At 39.1% G+C, this 24,256-nt stretch overlaps 1 protein-coding gene across 5 annotated transcripts; it reads right to left on the bottom strand.

The window, feature by feature from the left end:
- Positions 1-4,676: 4,676 nt before the first annotated feature.
- Positions 4,677-22,320, bottom strand: NFYB (nuclear transcription factor Y subunit beta). Of its 5 annotated transcripts, none has more exons than XM_057742543.1 (8): positions 22,178-22,320; positions 19,555-19,641; positions 12,882-12,975; positions 11,181-11,311; positions 9,090-9,287; positions 7,760-7,841; positions 6,967-7,046; positions 4,677-6,356 (listed from the first exon to the last, which is right to left on the bottom strand). In XM_057742543.1, the coding sequence occupies exons 2-8, from the start codon at positions 19,558-19,560 to the stop codon at positions 6,324-6,326; spliced, it is 624 nt and encodes a 207-aa protein (XP_057598526.1). In that variant the 5' UTR covers positions 19,561-19,641; positions 22,178-22,320; the 3' UTR covers positions 4,677-6,323. The 5 variants fall into 5 exon arrangements, with proteins under 5 accessions (XP_057598526.1, XP_057598530.1, XP_057598529.1 ...); XM_057742547.1 differs by lacking the exon at positions 22,178-22,320 and adding an exon at positions 21,343-21,597; XM_057742546.1 differs by lacking the exon at positions 22,178-22,320 and adding an exon at positions 21,374-21,597.
- Between the last annotated feature and the right edge of the window lie 1,936 nt (positions 22,321-24,256).

Below are 24,256 nucleotides of genomic sequence, written 5' to 3'. Positions count from 1 at the left end.
TTTGATGTTGTTACCCATGTTATCTTTATATTGTTGTCGTTTCCACAGCATATATACTTGTGACTCTTTTTCATTCCTATTAGTTCACTTGTGCCTTCTCGTTTTCTTTTCATCATTAATCCTTCCAGAGGTTTGACTCTTTAACCCATTAGTCATTTTAAAAGTGTATTTGCAAATGCTAGGGGTGGGCTATTGTTGTCTTAATCTTTATTTCTAATGTCATTTTTCCAGAGAATATGAGCTATAAGACTTTTATCTGAAATTTGGACTAGCTTTATAATTTATCTTGTGATCAGTTTTTATACATGCCTCATGTGTACTTGATAAGAGTGTATATTCCTTGATTGCTGAGTATAGTGTCCATTAGATCAAACTCGTTAGTTGTGCTGTGCAGATCTCCTTACTGATTTACCTTATACTTGATTTCTTATTTACTGAAGAGTCTCAAGATCTCATTATGATAAGTATATTTCTCAGTTTCTCTTGAAGTTATATTTGCTTTCTTTTTTCTTTGGGCTTTATTATTAGATGCATACCAATTTATAATTCTCATATCTCCCTGGTGAATTGAATTTTTTATAATTATGTAATGACTCTGCTTTCATCTTTTTGTTGTCTTACTATACCAATGTTTTGGTGTTTATATGAATATCTTAGATCTTTCTTTGGCCTCACATTTTGATACACACTTAAAAGATAAGGCCACAGGAAACATATGAATAATTTGGTACATCTTTTGTGATTACAAATACAATTTGGATTTATGTGATTTCTATTTTTATATTTCTCATTATATCATCTCTTTTAAAATTTTTGTCCACTCCTCCCTTGCCTTATCTTTCATTTTTCATTTTCTTATTTTTTCTTCTCCTCTATTTGTTGGAATTTTTTTTCAATTATATTTTTTCCTTATGAGTTCTGTTTGATTTACAAATGTACTTGTTTTTTCTGTGTAATCTTTTGCTCCTTATTCATATTTTCCATGCTTCTGTTCCTTTATACATCAGTAATTCTTCTTGTGTTGATACCAGTATTCTTTGTGGGTAAGTCTACTGTCGTATAAATTGTGTTGTTTTTCATTTATGGTGCCATTTCCCCTTGTTTTGTGATATGTGAAATTTATTTTCCTTCGAAAAAATAGGAATTACTTTAAGTATGGACTGAAATTGAAATCCTGAAGAGAATTTGTTTGTTCTGCCAAACACCCAGGGACCACGAACCTGAGACCACTTTAAATTATGAGCTTGAAGGTTCTCTGATTTTAGATCACAAACCTTGAGGGCTCGCCAGTGATTATGAATTTGAGGGTGATGGTGATTCATCCCCCTCCACCCAGCACCAAAACTGAGACAGTCAGGGTTCCTTGCTGTGCACTTCTCGGTGATGGCCCAGCTAGACTCTAGCGTAAGTGAGCTTCACATCTAGTGCCCCGGCTACTGGTAGCTCCTGGTCTCCAGGTAACAGAACCCTCATGGCAAAAGCAGGCTTTGGTGCTGGCTTACCTCACCGGTTTCCTGTTTCCACTTCATTTTTGGCATTTTGCAGATGCCTTATACTTTCATGTCAACTCAGTGATACATTTAAAAAGATAATTTTATTTAATACTACTTTACATTGTTTCTTACATTTTGTTCAGCATTTGATTTTTTAAAGCAGGAGTTATTGAAGGTATCTAGACTGCCTTACTCTCAGAAATGAAGTCTAAATTAAAATTTGTTTTACTTTGCCCTGATGTGAGTAGGAAACATAATAGTTTGTAGTCCATACAGAATTATAGGGTGCCTCGTTCTCTCCTTTGTACTGTCCTGCAAGACCGCACTTTTATGGTATGGGGACTGCTACTTGCAAGGTTGGAAATATATAGAAAGCCACTTTTTTAAAGTTACACTTCAGTAAGGAATGGCTTTAGTAATTCCTTTAGTAAGGAATGGCTTTTAGCCCAAACATTACCTGTGTTCTTTGATTAGTTATTGCTAAGGTCTGAAAAAAAAGGACTTGAATTGGTTTTCTTGTAAACCTAATATCAGGCATTATATGTATATACACATATTGCATGAATGGGCCTTCCTGGCATACCTGTCCTGGCTGAAAGGCACTGTCTGTTATGACTTGTCTTTGCCTAACAACTTGTTTTCAACCAAATACTCAGTGTTTAAGGTTCAGAACTATCTTTCACTCAGATGTACTCTGAAATTGAGCCCTGGAAAAGAAGTGTAAAAGTAAGACACAAAACTGTTACTGTTTGCACTTACAGGACAATCAAGGAAGACCTAAATTATGCCTTTTTAAAAGAGGCAAAAATTTATGCTGTAGTGTCAGAATTTTTAAATCTTATATATTTTTGTGGAAGATGGAAGAATTACCTGTCAACTTATAATTGCTGCCCCTAAAACCAAGGCATGGCCATTAGGACAGAGCCAGCACATATTTTACTGACTTTATTTGGCATGCTTGGTGGCATTAAACTTGGCAAAAGGAGTTCTTTCAATACACTGTCTTGCACAGGTATCTATTTAATATGCAGTGTAAAAGGAAATTGTCTCTGGAGTAAGGTCAGGGAAAGCTGTAACTATATTACTAGGCAAGCTTGTATCTCAAAATGTGATGCCCAGAAGCCAGAGATATGAACCCATCCCAATGCCATCTGTGACCCATGATTTGAAAGGATTCTGCCTTTTGGTTTTAAAATCCTTAAAATCAGGTATATAAAGCCGCATAGTCTTGAAAGAAATATCCAAGGGACTACAGCAGCCAGCATATCGACTGTTACAAACCGATTCTGGCTGGTGCTGTTTTCTGTATTTGATGACAAGTACAAAGTTTTTACAAAAGTTGTAAAGGCTTTCCTGATGAAGTTTAAGCTGAGACCTGAAGGATGAGCGGGCCTTAGCCAGGCAGAGGAAGAGAAAGAATGTTTTAGGCAGAGGGAAGTATATGTGTTTAAAGCTATGGCAGGGGTTGGGAGGAGGCAAAGAACATGGCACAAGAAGCCAAGGAGCCAGGTTGGCTGGAGCAGAACGAGCAAGAGGAAGCTAAAGCTTGGTGAAATTAAGCCGAGTGACATTTCTAGGTGTAAAAGGAACCATAAATTGACACTGAGTGTTTTTTAGACAGTATAATACAACTCTTTGAAAAACAGTAGGGTTGTTCTATTTTTTACTCATGAGCACACTATATTACTGAATATGAGTTTAATGTCAATATATATATAAATATTACATAAAGTAATATATAAATTGTCTAATTCAGGGAGACCAAAAATATACATTTAAAATAGACTAACTTTGGGAATTCTCTGGCAGTCCAGTGGTTAGGACTTGGTGCTCTCACTGCCAGGGACCCCGGTTCGATCCCCGGTTGGGGAACTAAGATACCGCAAGCCCCATGGCATGACCCAAAAAATAAATTAAAAAAAAATTTTTTTAAATAAAATAGACTAGATTTTGGTATAGATCTCATCCAGTATCACTTTAATTTGAGTGACTCAGAAGTGTATTTTATCACATAAAGCAACAAATATTGTCTTGTTTTTGAGTGATAAAATAAATTTCCCTAAGAGAAAATATATTTTCCAAAAAAATCTTACACTGCAAGATTTCATTCTTGGCGAGTGGTAGGAACTTTTTTTTTTTTTTCCATTTTTCATGCCTAATTGATACTGCTGTGAAATCCTTTTAGTTGGGCCCTCATAATAACTATGTTCAATCAGCATTATTAAAGGTGACCCAGTATGGCAATCCAGAAAACAGGCAATAAGGCATGTTTTTGAAGAAAGAGGAAAATACTGCACAGATAGTATAAGAGAAAAGAAATACAAATGGCTTAAAACATCATCATACCCAAGCGTATGACACTAGGAAGGTAGCATTTAAAAAAAAATTCTCTCTGGACTAAAGCATCTCCATTATAATGAAGTAGTGAGGGGATAGAGAGAAGCTGCTTAAGTCCCTTCTTCTGTGAGTCACTGAAGCCCATTTCTCTTAGATACTCATAAAGCAACATGTACAAAATTATTTTTACAACTCCCTTTTAGGTTAATGTAGGAGCTTATATACTTAAGAAATTCCAGGGAGAAGAAAACATGACATTCAGTTATGTGCAGCATAGCCAGGTAAGAAGGCAATACCACCTCTCCCGTGCATCAGAAGGGATCACGGACCTGACACATGCAGGTTGCCAGTGTTCTTTCAGAGCACCCGTATAATCCAGTGCTGACCTACTTTTACCTAAAGGTTTAGTACTAACAGCAAATTATTAAATTTAGAATTTTGTTTTGGTATATATTGATACAAATTTTAAAGTTATCTAATTCCTTTCTTATCATGATTCTTAAGCATAGCCCAATCTTTAAGTTTAGAGAAAGAACCTGATAACCAAAGATCAAGTGCTTTCATCAGTTATATAATGACAATACTGCCTGGGTCAAATAGAAGATATTTCAAAAATACAATTGTATATGTATCAAAAGCCTTAAAATTTTGCATATCTGTTAAACCAGCAATTCTACTAACAGAATTTATTTGAAGAAAACCGTCATGGATGCATACAAGATTCAATGAAGTGTTGTTTATAACTGTGAAAATATATAGTGAAAATGTCCAATAGAGGATTAAATAAATTATGTTTCAGCCATACAACAGAATAATAAAGAAATAAAAGTAAAAGACTATGTAATGACCTGGAAAAGATGTTCACAATATATTGTTAAGTGAAAAAAGCATGTTACAAAACAGTATGCAAGTTTGAGCCCATTTTTATAAAAATATACATATTTAGCAAAGTAAAAGGACAAATCATATTTACCAAAATATTAACATTGGTTATTTTTAACATAGTAGGATGATGGTTGATTTTGCTTAACCACCCTTTTTTGCCTATTTGAATTTTCTGTAATGAAGATTATTTTTTACATGGGAAGGTAGTGAGGGAGTTATTAACTTCAGATTACCCCAGTTGTGCCCGCAAAAGCTCCTTCTAGCAAAGTAAATGTTTCTGTCCAGCTTGTATCTGGGAAATTGCTTCTCCCTTATAAATTTGAGTGTCCTTCCAAGATGACATTCACTCAAAGTGCCTTTTAGGCAAACTATACAGGAGCAATTGTTGATTAAAAAAAAAAAAGCAACTCAATTATCACCAAAAAGAATAGGTGAGAAAATATAAATCCTCACTTTAAAAAAGGAAACAACTCAAGTACAATACTAGTAAATTATACAAAGTTACATTATCTAAATTTAGTTTATTGCAAAGATCAAGACAGCACACTAGAAGTTGGCAACTTCTTTCACACCATTCACAGCACTCATTCTGCTCTTCATTTCATTCACTCACCCATGCAAAAAAAGGTCTGTATACACACAATGATGTCTGACATTTCCTGGTTCCCATAGTATAACAGGAAACTTGACATTTCAATTAAAAAGGTAAAATGAGGACATTTACCATCAGACTACAAAATTCCTCTTCTGGAAGAGGATACTATATAGTATTTGAAGATATGCTTTGGAAAAATCATATACAAAATGAAAGGGGCACCATTTCAAGAGCACTAGGACTACAGTAAACTTAAATGAATTCCAACATTCATAATAATGTAACTCAAAAACAAATCTAGTCTTAACAAAAGCTCCAATAAACTAGAACTATCTTAACAGGCACAATGAACAGTGTAAACACTGTTAACGGGCACCAAGTTGAATAGGGCAGACAATATTTGCTTCTGCATTCACACTTAATTTCTCAATTACATTTTTTTTAAAAAATGGTGCTGCTTAAGCTATCAATGTTTTACAAAAAAAATTAATTTTAATAAATATGGCAAACGCTAAAAATCTAGCTAGGTTATCATGCAAGATATTATATAACCAAGACAAACTCAAATTTATAATAAAGGCAACTTGCATTCAAAATGAACTCTACCCTTTTATTTTATTAAAAGGGCAAACATCATGAATTAACCCAGCTGCTTACTTGAATTATTACAAAAGTAACATGATTCAATATGAAAATAAGAAACTGTCTACAAATCTCTGACAGTAATAAATTGCAATATACAATGCATACAGGAGTCATACAGAGCAACAAACTCTCGTACAAAACAAAAATATTTTAATACCTTTAAAATCCAAATTTTTCTTTAAAATCATTCATGAAAAAGATTCTCAAGTCAGAATTAACACCTCAATTAGTCAAGCATTGGGAAGCTACATTACAGCTATTTAATATACAAAGAGACATCTTTTCACCAGTCAGTTCCTTCTAACGTCTCTGTTCCGGAATCATACAGACTCAGTTCTCTACACTCTTCATCCCATCATTTCTTCAGATCATGAAAACTGAATTTGTTGAACACCAGAAATCTAAGATTTGAACATTTAAATTGAGCAGAATTAAAGAAAAAATAATTTAAAAGTAACATAAACACTGAAAGAATAAAAACAATAAACAATGAAAAATAAGTCTAGTTCCCACCCCAAATCTCCACTCTCTCTACCTAAGGGAGCTGCTTTAATAATTTCTTGTGTATCTGTAATAGAATTCTATGCAAATACACTCATTCCCTGAATATCCACAGGGGATTGGTTTCAGAACACCCTGTGGATGCCAAAAACGCACAGAAGCTCAAGTCCTTTCGTTGGCCTTCAGTATCTATGAGTTTTGCATCTGCAAATTCCATCTGAGGATTCAACCAACCACAGATCAGAAACATAGCATATGATCTATGGTTGGTTGAATCCATGGGTATGGAACCTGTGGATGCAAAGCGCAGACTGTATGAACATCTGTGTATATATTTATAACCATAAGAGAATACTATATGCAGTTATATATTTTGAGAACGCAATTTTTAACAACCTTCTTTATCAGGTTCTTAATGTGTTGAAATTAACTACCTGTGATTTTTTTTAAAAATCAATGAATATAATTTTTAAAATAATTTAAAATATTAATACAAGGAAGGTACTGTACCTGTTGATATGATGTTGTGTAAACCATAACATTTTGTTGCTGACCATCTGCAGTTATTAAGCCAGCTGGTAACTGGTTAGCTAAGACAAAAAAGAAAAAAGTTTAAGCAGGAAAAGATTGTATCTGCTTTCTTGACCTGAACCTTAAGGCTGTATGATTTTTCCATTTAAAAAAAAGTTCCCTAAAAAGCACACTTTTTCCCTATAGCATTTTTCAATCTTCTGAAGTGTACTTTCACTAATTGCCCATGGGCATAAAAGACTGGATGGAATTTCTGATTCATAAGTAGACCTACACTGTGAGGCCTGGCTGGGAGCAACACTTACATAACTAAGCAGTATATATTTTAAATATGAGAAATATAAAATATATACATATAAACTTTATATGAGAAATATAATCATCATAGACCTTTTATTTCACCAATATGACACTCGATTTTTAAGAAACTTTCAGTTCAAATTTATTTAAATCACAAAATTTTATATTATAAACAACAATTCTCAATATTCCTATCTCATGTGAATCTTCAACCAAAAACTAGGGACTATGGAAATCAGAACTATTGGTGATAGATTATAATCTCTGCAGAATTAAAATTTATTTGCTTCTCTCTCACCTACTTCAAATATAAGGGCATGAACCAGTAAGAACTATTCAAAATAGTGCTATGTCAAAACAGTCAATGCTAATCCAAAAATTCCACTACAGACATATAGTATTAATCACTGCCAACAATCTACATAACTTGTAAGAAAAAATTTAGTTGCATAAATGTATCATAACTGCTTACTAAATGCCTCCTCTGTAAGCTCTTCACTTAGTCCATCTGTAGCTGTGACTGCTCCACCAATTCCTTTCTCTCCTTTCATAGCCTGGGGAAGGAAAATCAAACAAGTAATCACTTGCATTCAAAATGACAACAACAAAACCCTGTTTCCTAAATGAGAATGCTTACTTATTTCCTAAAATTAGGAGCTTCTATTATTATAAAACACAGAGCATTTATTAACGCTTCTGGTTAATAACATATGGAGAAGTCCTTCAAAATGCTGCTATATACACAGTAGTCATTATAAGACAGTGTAAGTAATGACCTAGAAAATCTAAAATATTTACGAGTAAAAATAAAGAAGTTATTCTAATTCCACACTACATCAAAAGAAAGAGAGAAGTCTATTTACAGTTGAAGCAGTCTGCAAAATACTATAAGTACTCAGCTTGCAAATCTACTAGAAGTGATCCAAGTTATCATTTAACTATATACACAGCTCTCGGCCAACTGGGAAGCACTGTAGCAGCCAGTCGGGAGTTTAAAATTCCTAAATCAAAATTACAGTTTGGATCAAAGACCTCTAAGTTTCTGTCCACTCACATTCTAATGATGCTGAAGATTTGGAAAAGTTCTGCAAAGAATTTACACATTCTCTTCCTACTCTAGTCATTCCATGCAGATATCACTAATTTAATGGGATTCTAACACTGAAGATATTAAAATATTTTGAAAACAATGTGAATCGGACACCTAAGTTGGAGTGTAGAAATAAATATGCTGATCTCAATTCATTTTCACAACATTCATACCATAGGCAAAGAAAAATCAAGTAGGAAATGTAGAAAAATTCAATCTATAATAAGAAAAGGATATAGTTATAATTCCCTTTTTCTTATCTAAAAGGCCCCAAGCTTTGAGATGCTACCTCTTTTAAATTAGTAACAAACAATATCAGCATGCGCTAACATTATCGAGCACTCAGTATGTGCCAAGCCAAGGGCTGTACATGGATTCTTTTACTTAGTCCTTCTCAGTAACTCTGTGAGGTAGGTCCTATTATTAGCCTCACTTTACAGACCAGGAAACCAAGGCCTAAAGTACTTAAACAGTCCGCCCAGGGTCACAGAGTTCAGCGTCCAGGTGGTCTGAATCCAGAGTCCATGCTCTTAATCATTACATAACTATGCTGTCATTAGTAACATACAGAGGAAAGAAGAAAGGACTTACTATTTAAGTTCAGTGATATAAGTGATTACATACTCCTGAGAAATGATGAATACATTTAAAAAGTTAAAGTGGATAGTGTATCTTATTTTCTTAAAAGCGTAATGGGAGACACTTTACTTACCTCTCTGAACTTCTGAAGGTATAATTTCAGAGGTTCTACATAACTGTCGAAGCCTAAGGTAGACATAGCAAAGAGAATATCTTCTCCGTTGATTGTCTTCCGTTTCTCTTGATGGCATCTTTCACTTGCTTCAGATGTTATAAAGCTGATGAACTCACTTACACATTCTTGAACACATTCTTTGGCATCTTTTGCGATCTGAAGAGAAAAATCATAGGTAAATCTGCAGGGACTATAACCACCACTTTCCTAACAACCTGCAAAAATAAAAGGCTTTATAAATTTAAGCCTTTTACAGCTGAAGAATATAAATTTCAGTTTATGACTGTTAACCTTTAATCTTTAAAATATATGCTAATAACACTGATATATGCTATCAAAATTCCAACCCTCAGAGTGAGACTTGAAAACTCAAATACAAGTGAGAGAAGCCTTGAAAACTATGCACAGGAAACAAAATTTAGGTATAAAAGCAACCACTGGATAACCCTACCACCCCATAAAGATGGAAACTCTTACTAACCAAGTGCCCCAAGAAAATCAATCCTGTTATGTCTGGAGTGTACTGTGGGCTAGACTTAAGTACCGCTTCTCTGTCCTGGCATTTCCACCAATGAGGACACCAGAAAGTTTTTAAAAACAAACTAAACACTAAACTCATGTAAGACTTACACGGGAGTGAAATAATGATATCTGGTGACATTTTTATTAATAAAGATACAAAGTGTTCGGAATAGGTTTTGAGTTTATGAAAAAGCCTACCAAAAGAAGCACACACCTGCCACCTCATTATAAAAACAGTTCTTTGCTTAGCAGTCTAGGGTTTAAAAGTGAAACTCTAATAGATTAAATCATGCAATTCCAAAGCCACTTCTAACAGGAATGACAAAATCCTTGCTGAAACATATTGTCTTTCACCCCCATGCCTATTTTACATCCTGGAGAAAAGTAACGAGAAGTTAATGCATACTGCAGTCAAGCAAAGTATACATCACGTTAGATTTTCTAGCAGCTACGCTAAGGAAAAAAAAACAAAAACAAAAAGGTGAAATTACTTTCAATGTATTTTGCTTAACCTAATAAATCCAAAATATTATCAATTAAACACAGAATCCATTTAAAAATCAAGATATTTTAAATATTGTAAATCAACTATACTTCAATTAAAAAAACATTTTAAAAATTGAGATATCTTTATTCCTTTTTTTCATACTAAGCCTTCACAATCTGGGTGTTTTACATTTACAGCACATCTCAATTCAGACTGGCCAACATTTCAAGTGCTCAATAACCACGTGTGGCTAGTGGCCACAGTACTAGGCAGCAGAGGCCTAGCCTAGTAAGCAATTATCAGCAGTTGTGCTTTTTTTTCCCCCTTAAAACATGAGGACCACTCACAATGGAACTTCCAGGCTTAGTGACATATTTTAATAACGTATTTCTTCGTAAGCTTTATTACTTTCATAAGTATTTTCTAAGCTACAATAAAACGAGATAAAGCTTATTATGCAATATAAAACAATATAAAAAGTGTGGACTTTAGTTCAGACCAAGTGATAAGTCGAGTGACAATGAGTTTCTAAAAGCTGTTATAAGTAACTGTTTATACAGCTGTTTCTCTCACAAGACAAAACTACTTTAAAAAAATCATGCCAATTGAATTTAAATGTATGTTAATATTTATAATTACAGACAAAATTTCCAAATATATAGATTTGGGGGGAAAATCCTTCCTACACCCATCAGTCCAACAGGATCCAATTTTGCTGCAACATTATGGAAGCTGCGACTTTATATGCCCAAAACCTGATAGTTCTGACAATGCACCTATTTTTAAAACGATTCTTAATTCTGTTTTATCTGCTTCCAGCAAGTAGGGAAATGGGAAGCACTGGGGGACATGAGAGAACTGAAGTTGGAACTCTGCTCAATAACCAAGTGTGTACAACTGAAATATGTGTTTTGCTGAAAGGCTGAATGACTGAAATCAATAGATAACTATATTCATGAACTATGTGTTCATGCAGTTTTACATTCCTCCCTCCCCACCCCTGAAAAACAAAACCTAGCTGAATTTCTCCTCTGCATTACCTTTCCCGTCTGAGGTATGGCATTTTTCATTATCCTTGCAACATTTGCAATTGGAAGGTATATATCTTGTTCTCTAAAACTTTCTTTTGAACCATTTGTATCTTCGTGATCATTCATGCTGTCCTCAGTATCTAAATAAAAAAAACAGGTTTATAGCTTCTCATAATTTTCACTTCAAGATAGAGAAGACTACCTGTAACAATCTAAGATAAGAAACATTCTGGTTCATTTCCTAATCATTTTTAGGGAACAGGATAGCAATTATTTTCACAATTTTCTCAGGGCCATAACTGAACCTCCTCATTAATTTCAAACCCACTGCCTAGAATACTTTTATCCTCAACTCTGCCTACTAAACCCTACTTACCCATTCTCCAAAAAAGCTCAAATACATCTCCACAGCACCTTCAGAAGTGATCTCTTCTTTCACAAAATATCATAAGTGCTTCTTTGTGTCTCCAACACATTTTATAACTCTTATTTCTCATTCCCTCTCTTAGATTTTTGCTACCTGAGGCCAAGGATCAGCTTTGTGTCCTTCCTAGGACCTGGTATGACACCTTCAACAGAGCAGGTGCTCATAAATATTCATTACATAACTTAGCTGTAAAACATAAGAGACTATGATCTATGGCTCCATGCATATAGCTAGATTAAGAGGGTGTATGTTTTTTTTTTTTTTTTTTTTTTTGGGCACACGGGCTTAGTTGCTTCGTGGCATGTGGGATCTTCCTGGAGCTGGGATCGAACCTGTGACCTCTGCATTGGCAGGCAGACTCTCAACCACTGTGCCACCTAGGAAGCCCAAGAGGGTGTATGTTTATCCAAAGCCAAGTTTGTATAGAATGGAAAAACTGGACTTGAATATTACTAACCCAGTTAGATTATTACTAATGTAGTAACAGTTTTTGAACAAAGCTATAGCAGTAATCCAACGTTCTTACAAAAAGTAAATTTTCAAATATATATTTAGATATAACTGAAGCTTTCATAGAACAAATACTATCCTTTTATGATTAAATGCAGCATCTTGTAAGTAAATTTTCCACTCTTTTATTAATATATGTATTAAATAAGAAAGGTACTTAAGTTGATTGTTTGCATTTTTATATGTTTAAAATGATGTTATCAAAATTAACTTGTTTGAATATCTGTTTTAGGATGAAGTAAATAGTCACCCACTCCCAACTGCCTTCTGCAAAAATATATGTTAGTGTTTTTTAATCTTACACATCAGAATGCCACAAAAGCAAATTATTTCTGATAGGCCAACATAATGCTGCCATTCTAATACATAGTTCAAACTTAATACTGAATAAAAAACAAAACTAAGTCTGTTCATAAGTACTAGAAATATAATAGCTAGCAACCACTCTCTAAAGAACTACTCAGTTTATCAATCGAATAGGAATTTGCTATATTTAATACTTAAATAGGAAATCAGTAACAAATCATTAAAGAAACTGCACCAGCTTAAAAAAGGCATACTTTTATAGAATTCTTTTCTAAAACCCATCATTCTTTTGAAGATTATTTCTAACAAAATACCAAAGTATATCTTTTTAGACTATCACTGAACTGTGACACAAGATGGCTAATTTTCCTGTAAAGATAAGAGTAACCTAGAACATCACATCAATAAAATCTCCACTTTCTAATTTGTTCCTACTGTGTATTTGTTTCTAATTGTGGCTTTCTTACCATCGTGAGGCTGTATAACATAATGACTTCCTCCAATATAGTCTGCAGAAATTCCTAGTTGAGAAGCATCTGTGGTAGAACTGTCACCATCCATCTATGAGGAAAAAAAGCTTTTCAGTAGTCTTCAACAAAACTTGTCTAAAAACTAGGTATCGAAAGATTCAGTGCTCATAAACTGTCACAGGATGAGTCAATTACATTTTTCATAGCCTTAAGCTGACTAAAAGAAAACATTTATATTTCTTGATTTGGAAATCTTTCAATAATTTGCCAATGATTCAAGATTCCCCTCCCCACCCTCCATAAGTGATAAGCCTAAGACCAACAGGGAAGCAAAACAAGGAAATGAATCTAAAAAACACACGTCTTTCTTTTCAATTGCATAATCCTCAAATATAGTACAGGCAACCCTGACTCACAACCTAATTTATCCCTGGAATGACAAGCAAAGCCAAAATCAGCTTAGTAGTTAGTCACCTGGAAGTCACCTATACCAGCATGTTCAGCTCTCCTGCTAAAGCTAGGTATTCATATACAAACTTTCTTTGCTATCTCACAGAAGTTCCACAATAGACAATGTCCTGGTTCAAACTGTTGTTTGGTAAAAGAAGCACATGGAGGGCTTCCTAGGTGGCGCAGTGGTTAAGAATCCGCCTGCCAATGCAGGGGACACGGGTTCAATCCCTGCTCCAGGAAGATCCCACATGCCGCAGAGCAACTAAGTCTGTGCACCACAACTATTGAGCGTGCGCTCTAGGGCCCTTGAGCCACAACTATTGAGCCCATGTGCTGCAACTACTGAAGCCCACATGCCTAGAGCCCGTGCTCCGCAACAAGAGAAGCCACGGCAATGAGGAACCTGCACACCACAATGAAGAGTAGCCCCCACTCACCACAACTAAAGAAAGCCCGCACACAGCAAAAAAAGACCCAACACAGCCAATAAAATAAATAAATAAATTTATAAAAAAAAGAAAAAAAAAGAAACAGCATATGGATTCCTTGCACAGTTCTGTACCCATGCAACCCAAAAGTACACCCACATTTTGAACAAGCTCATCCCTTTAATTCTTGTCAAAGGTTAATTTTCTCTTCTCCCTACCCTCAGACCTTTGACTCGTTAAAGAAAAAAGGAAAGGAAAGGTCAGGAAGATTGGACATCTGCATACAAAAACAGGAAAATGATAACCACAAACAAAAGTGAGAGATAAATGACTATTTTAAAAGAACCCTGGGAGTTCCCTGGTGGTCCAGTGGTTAGGATTTGGCGCTTTCACTGCTGTGGCCCAGGTTCAATCCCTGGTCAGGGAACTGAGATCCCGCAAAGCTACGCAGTGTGGCCAAAATAAAAATAAAAGAACCCTGCTTAATTTTGCTCAGAGGTAAATGATTTCTAAGAAGGAAAATCTAGAAAAAACAAAACAAAACCATAAGCCCTGGACTGTCTCCATTCCAACATGGCAAATCCTGGAAGTCGTTCTGCTTTGCAAATAACACTATTCAAAATAATAAAGAACTGGCTATTTGTGGGTGGAAAAATTTTGAATGCATCTGAATAAAAAGCATAGCAAAAATTAAATGTAATTTATATATACTTTCAGACCAAATCAAGAAGAGACACTTGATCCTAAATGTTTATCAAGGCCCAGGACCCAGCACAAACTTAACGTTATTAAATGCAGTATTTGAATCCTTACGTAACACCTCTTCTTTCCATCTCTCTGTTGGATTTTTATCTAATACTAAAATACCAGGCTAGTTTCCAAGTCTTCAATAACATGACATTTCTTTGATGCATCTGTTGACTGTGGTGTCTAACTTAATTGTAAATACAGATATATTTCCATAATTTATATAGCTGTTTTAAGGGGGTAGAGAATAGAATTCATCTACTTTTAATAATCTGTGAAAGTACAGGGTACCTATTTATGATACTTCTTAGTGCCCTCTACAAGTAGGCAAACAACAGTCAGTGAGCTCTCATTTAGACTCTCTTATTGATCCCTGAGAACAAGCACCCCTACTGGTTAAATGTATTTCTATATAAAATGGAAATAATAATTTCACCTTCTCCATCTTAAACAGCCAATATATGTATGAAACATTACCCAAATATAAAAGGTTATTTTGATCCTAAAATGCTAAAAAAAAAAACACTAGATTAGTCTTTAACAGATATGATGATGGATTTATTAGTCATGAAAAGAGAGCTCCATTAGGCTAGCTGTCAATTGACTGATTTTTACAATCCCCGAGGGGAGATCAGGGTGCAGGAGACAGGACCAAAGTGGTTGTTTAGGAGCCTACAACTGGAAACAAATCCAGTTTGGTTTTTTGGGAAGAGGGGAAGAGGCAGTACCAGAAATCCTTTGCTGAATCAGTGTCCACAGGACAGCCTGAGTCTTTTTTAAATTAGCTGATGAACAAGACTCTGTTAAAATAACCATGATCTGAGATTAATTAATTTATAAATATAATGTAAAGAAAGTATTAAAGGCAAAAAGTTTAAGTCACATTATCTTGTCATGCACTGGAATCAGCAGCAAGATTATCACTGGGATTACCAGCATTAGCCTCTAAACCTCAGTCTTCTAAAAAATCCTTCTGAAAGTATTTCACAGAGTTGTCAGAATTAAAGAATAGAAACCTGCTAAGGACAGAGTTTGGCACATAGTGTACTCAGGAGACGTCAGATCTCACCCTCCCTCCTTTGAAGATAAGCCACACGTCATCTGCTTAGCTGTGTGTCTTTGGTTCTGCAAGTTTTAGCTTTTCTGTCATCTCACCACTCATGTCTTCCTCTCTTCTAGCTTTCTGCCATTAAAACCCTGCCCGATACTTCAATCCCAGTGTTACCCATCCTCCTGAAATCCTTCTGATTTACCTTATTCTATAAGCCAAAAATTAGTGTTCCCATCTTTGAAACCCCAAGGCTCTTAGAATCTTACATTCAACAAATTAGCCTCATCTTTGATGCTTACAATCTGCTAGCTATTCTCCTATGTGTATAAGAAATGAGGGGGGTAACTTGCTAGATACACATCCCAAAGGCTTTTTCTAGGTCTAAAACTTCCTATTAAAATTTACAAAACAGCCTGTAGATTGTAAGTAAGCCAGTAACAAATATTTACCGAGTAAGCACCTAGTATTTATCAGATCTGTGCTACGGGCTGACAACGTCACTGGTCAACAACAAAGACAAGGTCTCTGTCCTCATCTTGCAGAGAAGACAAATAATACGTAAACTAGGGGCGGGGGAAGGGATGGCGAGCACAGCCTATTATTATTTCCAAGGCACAGGCTCTGGAAACAGATCACCTGGTTTGACTTCCCTGCTACTTACTGGCAAGTGGGATGAGAACAGTACTTACCACACAAAGACCTACCATAGTACAACAGGAGTACTCAGTAAATGTTATATATAGCTATTAAATAACTACAAATAATTAACTAATTGCTAGTGTCCAGTGCTACGGAAAATAAAGGTGTTTTGTTATATGCTTTGGGAGTTTATTCCATAAGGGACCTCACTAATCTAAAGAGTCAATGAAGGCTATCTTAAGAAAATGACATTTAAACTGAGACTGAAAGATGAACAGCAGTCAGGCAAAGGAAGATGGGACAAGAATATTCCAGGCAAAGGAAACTGAGAAGTAGTACTGGTGGACTGGAATGAGCTAAGCAGAGGCTGTACCTTGTAGACGAGAGTAAATCAAAGAAGTTTTAGCAGAAGAATGCACATCAGATTTCTTTTTAAAACAATCACTCTGGCTACAGTCCAGTGTAGAATACGAATGGGAGGGGAGCAAGAATGGAGGCAGAAGACCAGTAAGGACCATAATGCTGCATTTAGGGCATGAGTTCAGGCAAGATGATGAACACTGCCAGTATCAACAGGACAATAGCACTGGAGAGCAGAAGCAGAGAGACTACAGAGCTTTTCATTGGTAAAATCAACAGACTTGGCGGCTGACTGAATAAGAGCTGGAGGACGAACTAAGGATAATGCTGGGATTCTTACAACTGGGGAGACATACGGCTTTTCCCCAGAATGCAAGAGGAAGGGAACAGCAGTGCTGGGTGATGCCCTGAGCCTAGCTGAAGTTGGTGACCAGGAATGTTTTGTCCAACCAGTATGTCCAGCTGTGATACTTAAATGCCTGGTAAGAACAGAGAAGCTAAAGTGTTGGATGCCATCCAGACAGCAAAGAGGAAAGAGCATGTAGGATAATGACGAGAATGGGTAAGAGGATCAGTCATTAGATCAGAGGGAACTGAGAAACATGGACAAGGGGTAGGTAAATCCCATTAAATTACTTTTATTGACTACTCTAAGTATTTAGTTGAACTGATAATATTGTTCTCTAAAATGTGTGAAATGGTCAGCTGGCTAAGCTAGTAAATTTTATTCTGTAATTTTTTGATGTAGCAGTATTTTAACTATACTAATAATCTGTTGCACAAATGCAGTAAGTAGTGCCCTCTTTAATGTGTTTAACATTTATTGAACACTTTGTAAATATCTTATGCATTGTTCATGAATCCATGAAACAGGTGAGAAAACTGAGGTTATATAAGGCTAACTACTTGCCAAAGGTGGCAACCTAAATGAAGTCCAGGGTCTCAGATGCCAAGTACTTTATAGTATTTGTTCCTGATAGTTTTTCAGATAGTCCTTAAGCCTATATCTTTAATTTGCCCCCTCTAAATTCTGAGTCTGCTGATTGTATATTGAAAACATTCAAAGATGCTTCTCAAGCAAGGACAGTATTAACGTCCCCATTTTCAAAATGAAGTTGCTATGAGAAGTGAAGTTATTGTATAAAAAGCACTAGGCAAAAAAAAAAAAAAAAAAGCAGTAGGCAAAGTGCATGACACATAGTAAGAACTCAACAAATGTAACCTAGTATTAGTACTTCACTCACAGTTCGCATATTCTCCCCAGGCATAAAGAGTTTTCTTACTCACACGACCCCTTTCACCTGTTCTCTGAATCAATTCCTTTTCATCTCTCTGAGGATAAGGAATAACACAAAGATTCCTCGTCTCTAGCACCAGCCCCATCATTCTTCCTTAAACATGCTTAGTCTCCCTCAGGAAACACACCACAGTATAGGGACACATTCAACCTTAATTCTGCTCCACTGTCTGCCTCACTCTCACTCTGACAGTCCTTACACGTAGCTCTTCATTCCTGTGAAACTCCAGGACATGTGCTTTTCCATCCCAAAATGATACTGAAACTGCTCTCAGAAGTTACCAAAGATCTTGCCTTCAACCTGCCTGATTGTTCTTTGCAGTGCTGGCCACTGCTGACCGCACATTTATGCTTGGAATTCTATTCTCCCCTGATTTCCAAAGCAGTATTCTTTCCTTCCCACCTCCTAGTTGTTAGTTTTAACCAACAACCATTTTCTCTTTCTTCCCTTACTTTCGTAATAAACTCATTAAATATCACTTCGGTGCTCACAAATCCCACCTCTACAGCCACATCATGACTGCCACTCAAGCAAGCCAGGCCTGTAGAGTATGTCTGATACCCCCCACTGCACACTTAAGATACTGGAAAATGAAATTCACCTCCCCCATCCCCTGCAAGGAGGCAGTGGATGAGAGCTCCTTTTGAACTGTTGCAATTCCATTAAAAATAATGCCATCTCTCTCTACTCTTCCAGGCTAATTATACCAGTGTCATCTTAGGTTCTTCCATCTCCTCCAAGCTCAACCTAATCTGTGACTTCTTGTTAAATGTTTCTGGATATGCCCTTATCTATTTCCACAGATTTCTATCCAACCCATCTGGGTACATATAGTTTTAAGACAAATCTCACTGAAACATTGCTTCTGTAGCTCTCGAACCTACAATGGTTCTAAAAGTCTTCCACATCAAATCTAAACCTAGTTTCCATGGCTTTACATGAATGGTTCCCCTATTTAGTCTAACTAAACTGGTTTCCAACTCTATCTTCAGGGCTGATAAAAAGCCTTATTTAGGGATCACCAAATGCAGTTCTTTTGTTTTAGGAGTGAGGCAATCATGTCTCAAGAAGTTGTGACATGCCTGATGTCACAGATATAGTATCAGATTCAAAATTAAGTATCCAGACAGGCCAAGTGGTATCTCTTCACTAGATTATCCTGTGAAATCCCCTCCTGGACCATGCAGATCTACTTCCCAGCCACTAAACATCAGTCACTCACCCCCTGCCTTCAGGCTTTTGCTTCTGGTGACAGCCTCCACCTATCCAACCCAACTCATCCTTCAAGGTTCAGTTCGAGCCCTACAGGCTCCCCCCATGACACTCCCAACTACCCAGCCCACCATACCTCTCCTTTTCACTTGCGCTGCCCTTAGAACCAGCATTTTCTGTTCCACACAAAACTCACCTGTAAGTATTCAATCTGACTAAAGCCCTACCAGCTAAACAGACAGCCTTTTGAGAGCTGGAACAGCTTTTTACCCTGTAGCCTCCACAACACTTAAGGGCCCAGAGGAAACACTTAATACATGCAAGTCACTAAAAAGAAGGAAGCAACAGGAATGAGAGGTACTGTCCAGTCTTGAAAGGCATTCATTCTATCAGGAATCTCCAGTACAAATCGGTTATAATTTTGTTTCCAGCTAATTACAGTTCAGATCTAATTAACAACCAAAATGATAAAACATACTTACTGTCATGAAATACTCTGAGAACGGTGTTGTCAGTGGTAATCAAGGACACCTGTCTAAAAAGGTGTCTAATCTCTGCCCAATTTCAACCTAGAAGATAAATATCTATTAGGAGTAAAAAAAGAATAGCCTATAGGCTTTCTTCCTAGTAAAATTTTAAAAGGCGTGTATAATTTTACCTACTATTCTTATTTAATGGTATACATGGCTATAAAACAGTGCAAAAAGCAAGCACCCAATAAATGTTTGTTAAATTGGAAGATACATTTTGGAGGACTTACAAAAAAGGTAATGCCATCGGGGGGAGGTACTGCTTTTCCAACATAACCCTATATTTAGTCACGTTCGTCATAAATATTCATCACAACACACCAAATTACATAATATGCAAGAGACCAAAAGTCACGTAACGTATCTAAACTGTTTAAGATATCAACACCCAGACACAAACACCCCGTTTGTCAACTTAATTTTTTGGTGATGGTTTTCTTAATGTTTTAGAGTGAGATTTAGGGTTCAAAAGCTCATAAAGGGAGACAGATTTATCTCAGAATATAACGCTTTTAAATATCTCAGATTATAGTGGGAAGAAGATACATGTTGCCCAGAGAACAACACAAGCAGTTAAGACCTTTATTTATCATTTTAAGGCACCATTTTGGACTAAAATTGCATCTCAATAGCACTTCATTCTCACTGTAAGGCATAAATAGCTGAATAAATTGCAATGTTACCATCTCCCTTTCTCATTTGCTTTTCTCTTTCTCAAGTGAAACAATTACATGGAGAGTGGGGGAAACAAAAACATATCCTTCCAGTGTTAATTTCTAAAAGAAGAAAAAATACTGATATGCATTCAAGCATGAAATCTAGTAAATAGCAGAAAAAAACTGTAACCACTGAGTATAATTTTAAAATGCCACTACAAAGGTCCAGGCAGCAAAGACTGGCTGACATTGTCTACTGTGCTATGATCTTAAAAGCAATTTCTAATTTCTTTCCAAATATCCTCTTCCTAACTCAAAGCTGCCTGGAAAATTCCTTCCTTGTAGCTATGTTATTTTTTTAAAGGGGGCGGGGGGATCCTCAGATTACTTAAAATATAGGAGCTGTATATATTTATGTATTTTTAAAAGCTGGGGCAGGGGGTGCCACACCTTACCACAGTCACTCACCCAAATAGTTGAGTCAGTATATATTTAGATTCGGTATATTAAAGCAAAACACTATCACCTCATATGGTATATATTTTCTTAAAGGCAGGTTATGATATATGGGAAAGCTCAAGGGAATGCATATATCTGTTTAATGTTTAAAGAAATGCAAATCTGCATCCAAGAAAAGCAGCAGACCCTTCCTCCACCCTCCATTCCTTGGCATCAAAACCAGAGTTTTGCATCAATATAATCCTTGAACTACAGGCGCAGTGTGAGGAAGGAATAATTGCCTTTTAAGGTATTTGGGTAAAACTTTCAATACTTTACAAATAAAATCCCTATTTGCTAACGCCACCGACATTGATCAGTTTACCTCATCACTTTATATTGCTTTTCAGTTTCCATGTAAGGCAGCCGAAACCATGTCAGCGATTCGCGGCATGAACCGTGGAGTCCATGCAGGTTAGTGGGATGCTATTTTTTTAAAAGGTCATATGCCACCTAACGTAACCACCTCATTAGAGTAACTGTGGGCGAGATTACGACTTGTGGGTGCTCTGTAATTCTTTGTTCTCGGAGACTACTACTGCCAAAGCCCGGCACATCCTCCCCGCCTCCCACCCAAGATTAAAACCTTAGTCCAATCCAGAAGGCTTCCTTCCCACCTTCGGGGCAAGTCCAGGGACCGCAAGCCGCCAGATGGCTGCATTCTTTACGCGTACACCCGACTGCGGGGAAACCAAATCCATTCCTTCCTCCCGGGGACCTCGCTTCCTCCCCACGAAGGGGCGAGGGCTGGCCCCGGCCCCACGGCCCGCGGGGCCGACCTGTCCGTCCCGCCCGCGCGGCGCAGACGCCCCTGGCGCGCATCCCCCCGGCTCGCCCAGCGCAGGCCCGCGCCCAACGCCCGCCGCGCGGCGCCCGGGGTGCCGGGGCGGACAAAGCGGCCCGGCCACGCCGTGCCCCCGCGGGCGGGACGGAGCCAGGGGGCGCCCCCCGGGGACCCCGCGCGGCGGCCAGGCCCGGGGCGTGGGATCGGGGCCAGGGGTCCCGGCCTCGTCCCCCCCCGCCTCCCGGCCGGCTCTCCGCACAAAATGGAGCCGGCCGGGGCGCCGCCGAGAGCGGGGCCCGATGGTGCCCCGGCGCCCCCTCCTCGGCCGAGGGCCCGGAGCGCGGCGGCGGCGGGCAGGAGGCGGCCTGGCCCGCGTCCCGCCGCTCCTCGGCCCGGCGCACAAAGAGCCGCGCCGCGGCCCCGCGCCCGCTCCCCGGCCGGGCCCGCAGCGGGAGAGGCCTCGCAGCGCCCACCCGGCCCCGGCCCCGGCCCCGGCGCGGGCGGGAGGGAGGGAGGCGAGTGCCCCCGGCCGCGGCGGCGTTGGCGGCGGGGACGGCGCCGGGAGGAGACGGACATTTCATTCGAGCTAAAGTGGAGTCGGTTTAGGAGCGATCATTGGCCGAAGCGAGACACAAACCTCCAATGCAGCCCTGGTTGGCTCCCGTCTCCAATCGGCTGTTTGGTTGGACAGAAAATGGCTGCGAAGGAACCAGTCCCAGCGCGGAGCTCCGCTTCCAGGACTCGGCCTCCCCTCCCTCCGCCGCGGGCCGCTTCCCTCGGCGCGACACCCTCCCTCCGCGCCTCCCGCGCGCCCGCCCGGCGCGGCCCCGCCCCGGCCCCGGCCCCGCCCCGCGCGCCGCCCCGCCCCGCGCGCCGCCCCGCCCCCGCCCCCGCCCCGCGAGCCGAGAGCTGCAGCTGCACACGCCTGCAGAACGCGCCGCGGGTAGCAGCGGACGCGCCCTGCGGGCAGGGGGAGCCGGCCAGCGGCTTCCTCGCTCGGCAGGGGCTTCCAGGGCCTGGGCGCGCTGCTGCCGAGGACTTGTTTCCCGCGGTGTTTTTCCCGGGGCCTTGAGAAGCAGGATTTCTCTGCCCTCCCTCTCTTTTCAACCCCCTCCCTCCCCCACGTGGAAGCGCCGCACCCGCCTGAGTGCAGCCTGCCAGCGCCTGGATTCTTAAGAAGGGGAAACCAAGGGCAGAAGTCGCCGGCCAGTGCGACACCCGAGAGGCAGGGTGGATCTAAACGGCGGTTGCCTCCTGGAACGCTTTCGGTACCTCGCGTCCGCCTTGTGTTCCTGTTGATGTTGCCACGTGCACAGCGCTCCTTCTCACTCGGCCGCGGAGCTCCGGTGTTCGTTTTTCAGATTCCATCTAAAGATATAGTCCTCTCCTTCAGGTTTAACAAGCTGGTCAGTCTAGCCAGCCTTCGCCCCAGCTTAAAATGTTGCATATCCGCATGGTACTTGTACCATGACGTGGGGCTTTTCCCCACCAGATGACATTTGGGCTGCAAGAATGCATGGCCCGTTCTCGCCTCGGTGCAGCCAGACTCCCTCGCTGTCTTTCCCTGAGTGCAGTCTGGGTCGGACTTCCCTGGGCTGTAATCATCACAGATGGGCGGTGAGCCAGACACCACTCACTGCAAAGGGGGCAGGATTTTTGCAATGGGAGCCGGGAATCGCCTTCCCTTTATTTCCACTAAACAAGTGGCCCGGTGCCACATTGAACTTTCCAGCTTTAATCATTTAAAAATATATAGCCATGTTTTATTTATAAAGCTGCTACTGATTCTCTGCATATTTTCACATTTCCAGAGCAAATAAGGAAGCAAAGACAAGTGAAAGCCTCCAAATCATTCCAAGAGGAGTCAATAGCAATACCATCCCGGAATCAGACAATCTGGTTTGAATTCCAGCTTCCCTGTTACTGGCTTGTGACCCTGGCCAGATTTCTTTACGTCTCCGTGAAAATTTCCTCACCTCTATAACGGGAGTAATGCTAGCTCCTTCTTAGGATTGTCTGGAATTCACTCAAAGTAAATGCACAAAGAAAGCCCTAAAAAATAAAAAAAAAATTGGCCCATTAACTTGAGATCTTTGTATCACATGAATTTCAATCTCCATCAAACTTTTTTAAACTTATTTGCTGAAAAGAAGTAAAGTTGGGGACTTCCCTGATGGCGCAGTGGTTAAGAATCCGCCTGCCACAAGAGAAGCCACCACGATAAGAGAAGCCAGGGCACTGCAATGAAGAGTAACCCCCGCTCACGGCAACTAGGGAAAGCTTGCACACAGCAACAAAGACCCAATGCAGCCAAATAAATAAATAAATTTATTTAAAAAAAATAATAATAATCTGCCTGCCAATGCAGGGGACCCAGGTTTGAGCCCTGGTCCAGGAAGATCCCACATGCTGTGGAGCAACTAAGCCTGTGCACCACAACTACTGAGCCTGTGCTCTAGAGCCCGCGAGCCACAACTGTTGAGCCTGTGTGCCACAACAACTGAGCCCACACACCTAGAGCCCGTGCTCTGCAACAAGAGAAGCCACCGCAATGAGAGGACCGTGTACCTCAACGAAGAGTAGCCGCTGCTCAGGCAACTAGAGCAAGCCTGAGCACAGCAAGGAAGACCCAACACAGCCAAGAGTGAGTAAATAAATAAATAAATAAATAAATAAAACACATAAATCTTGATTTTTAAAAAAAAGTTGTGTTTCA

Source organism: Hippopotamus amphibius, chromosome 7 (assembly GCF_030028045.1).
Source record: "Hippopotamus amphibius kiboko isolate mHipAmp2 chromosome 7, mHipAmp2.hap2, whole genome shotgun sequence".
Classification (NCBI taxonomy): Eukaryota; Metazoa; Chordata; class Mammalia; order Artiodactyla; family Hippopotamidae; genus Hippopotamus; species Hippopotamus amphibius.
The sequence above is the reverse complement of the archived record's forward strand: the minus strand, read 5'-3'. Positions and strand labels throughout refer to the sequence as shown.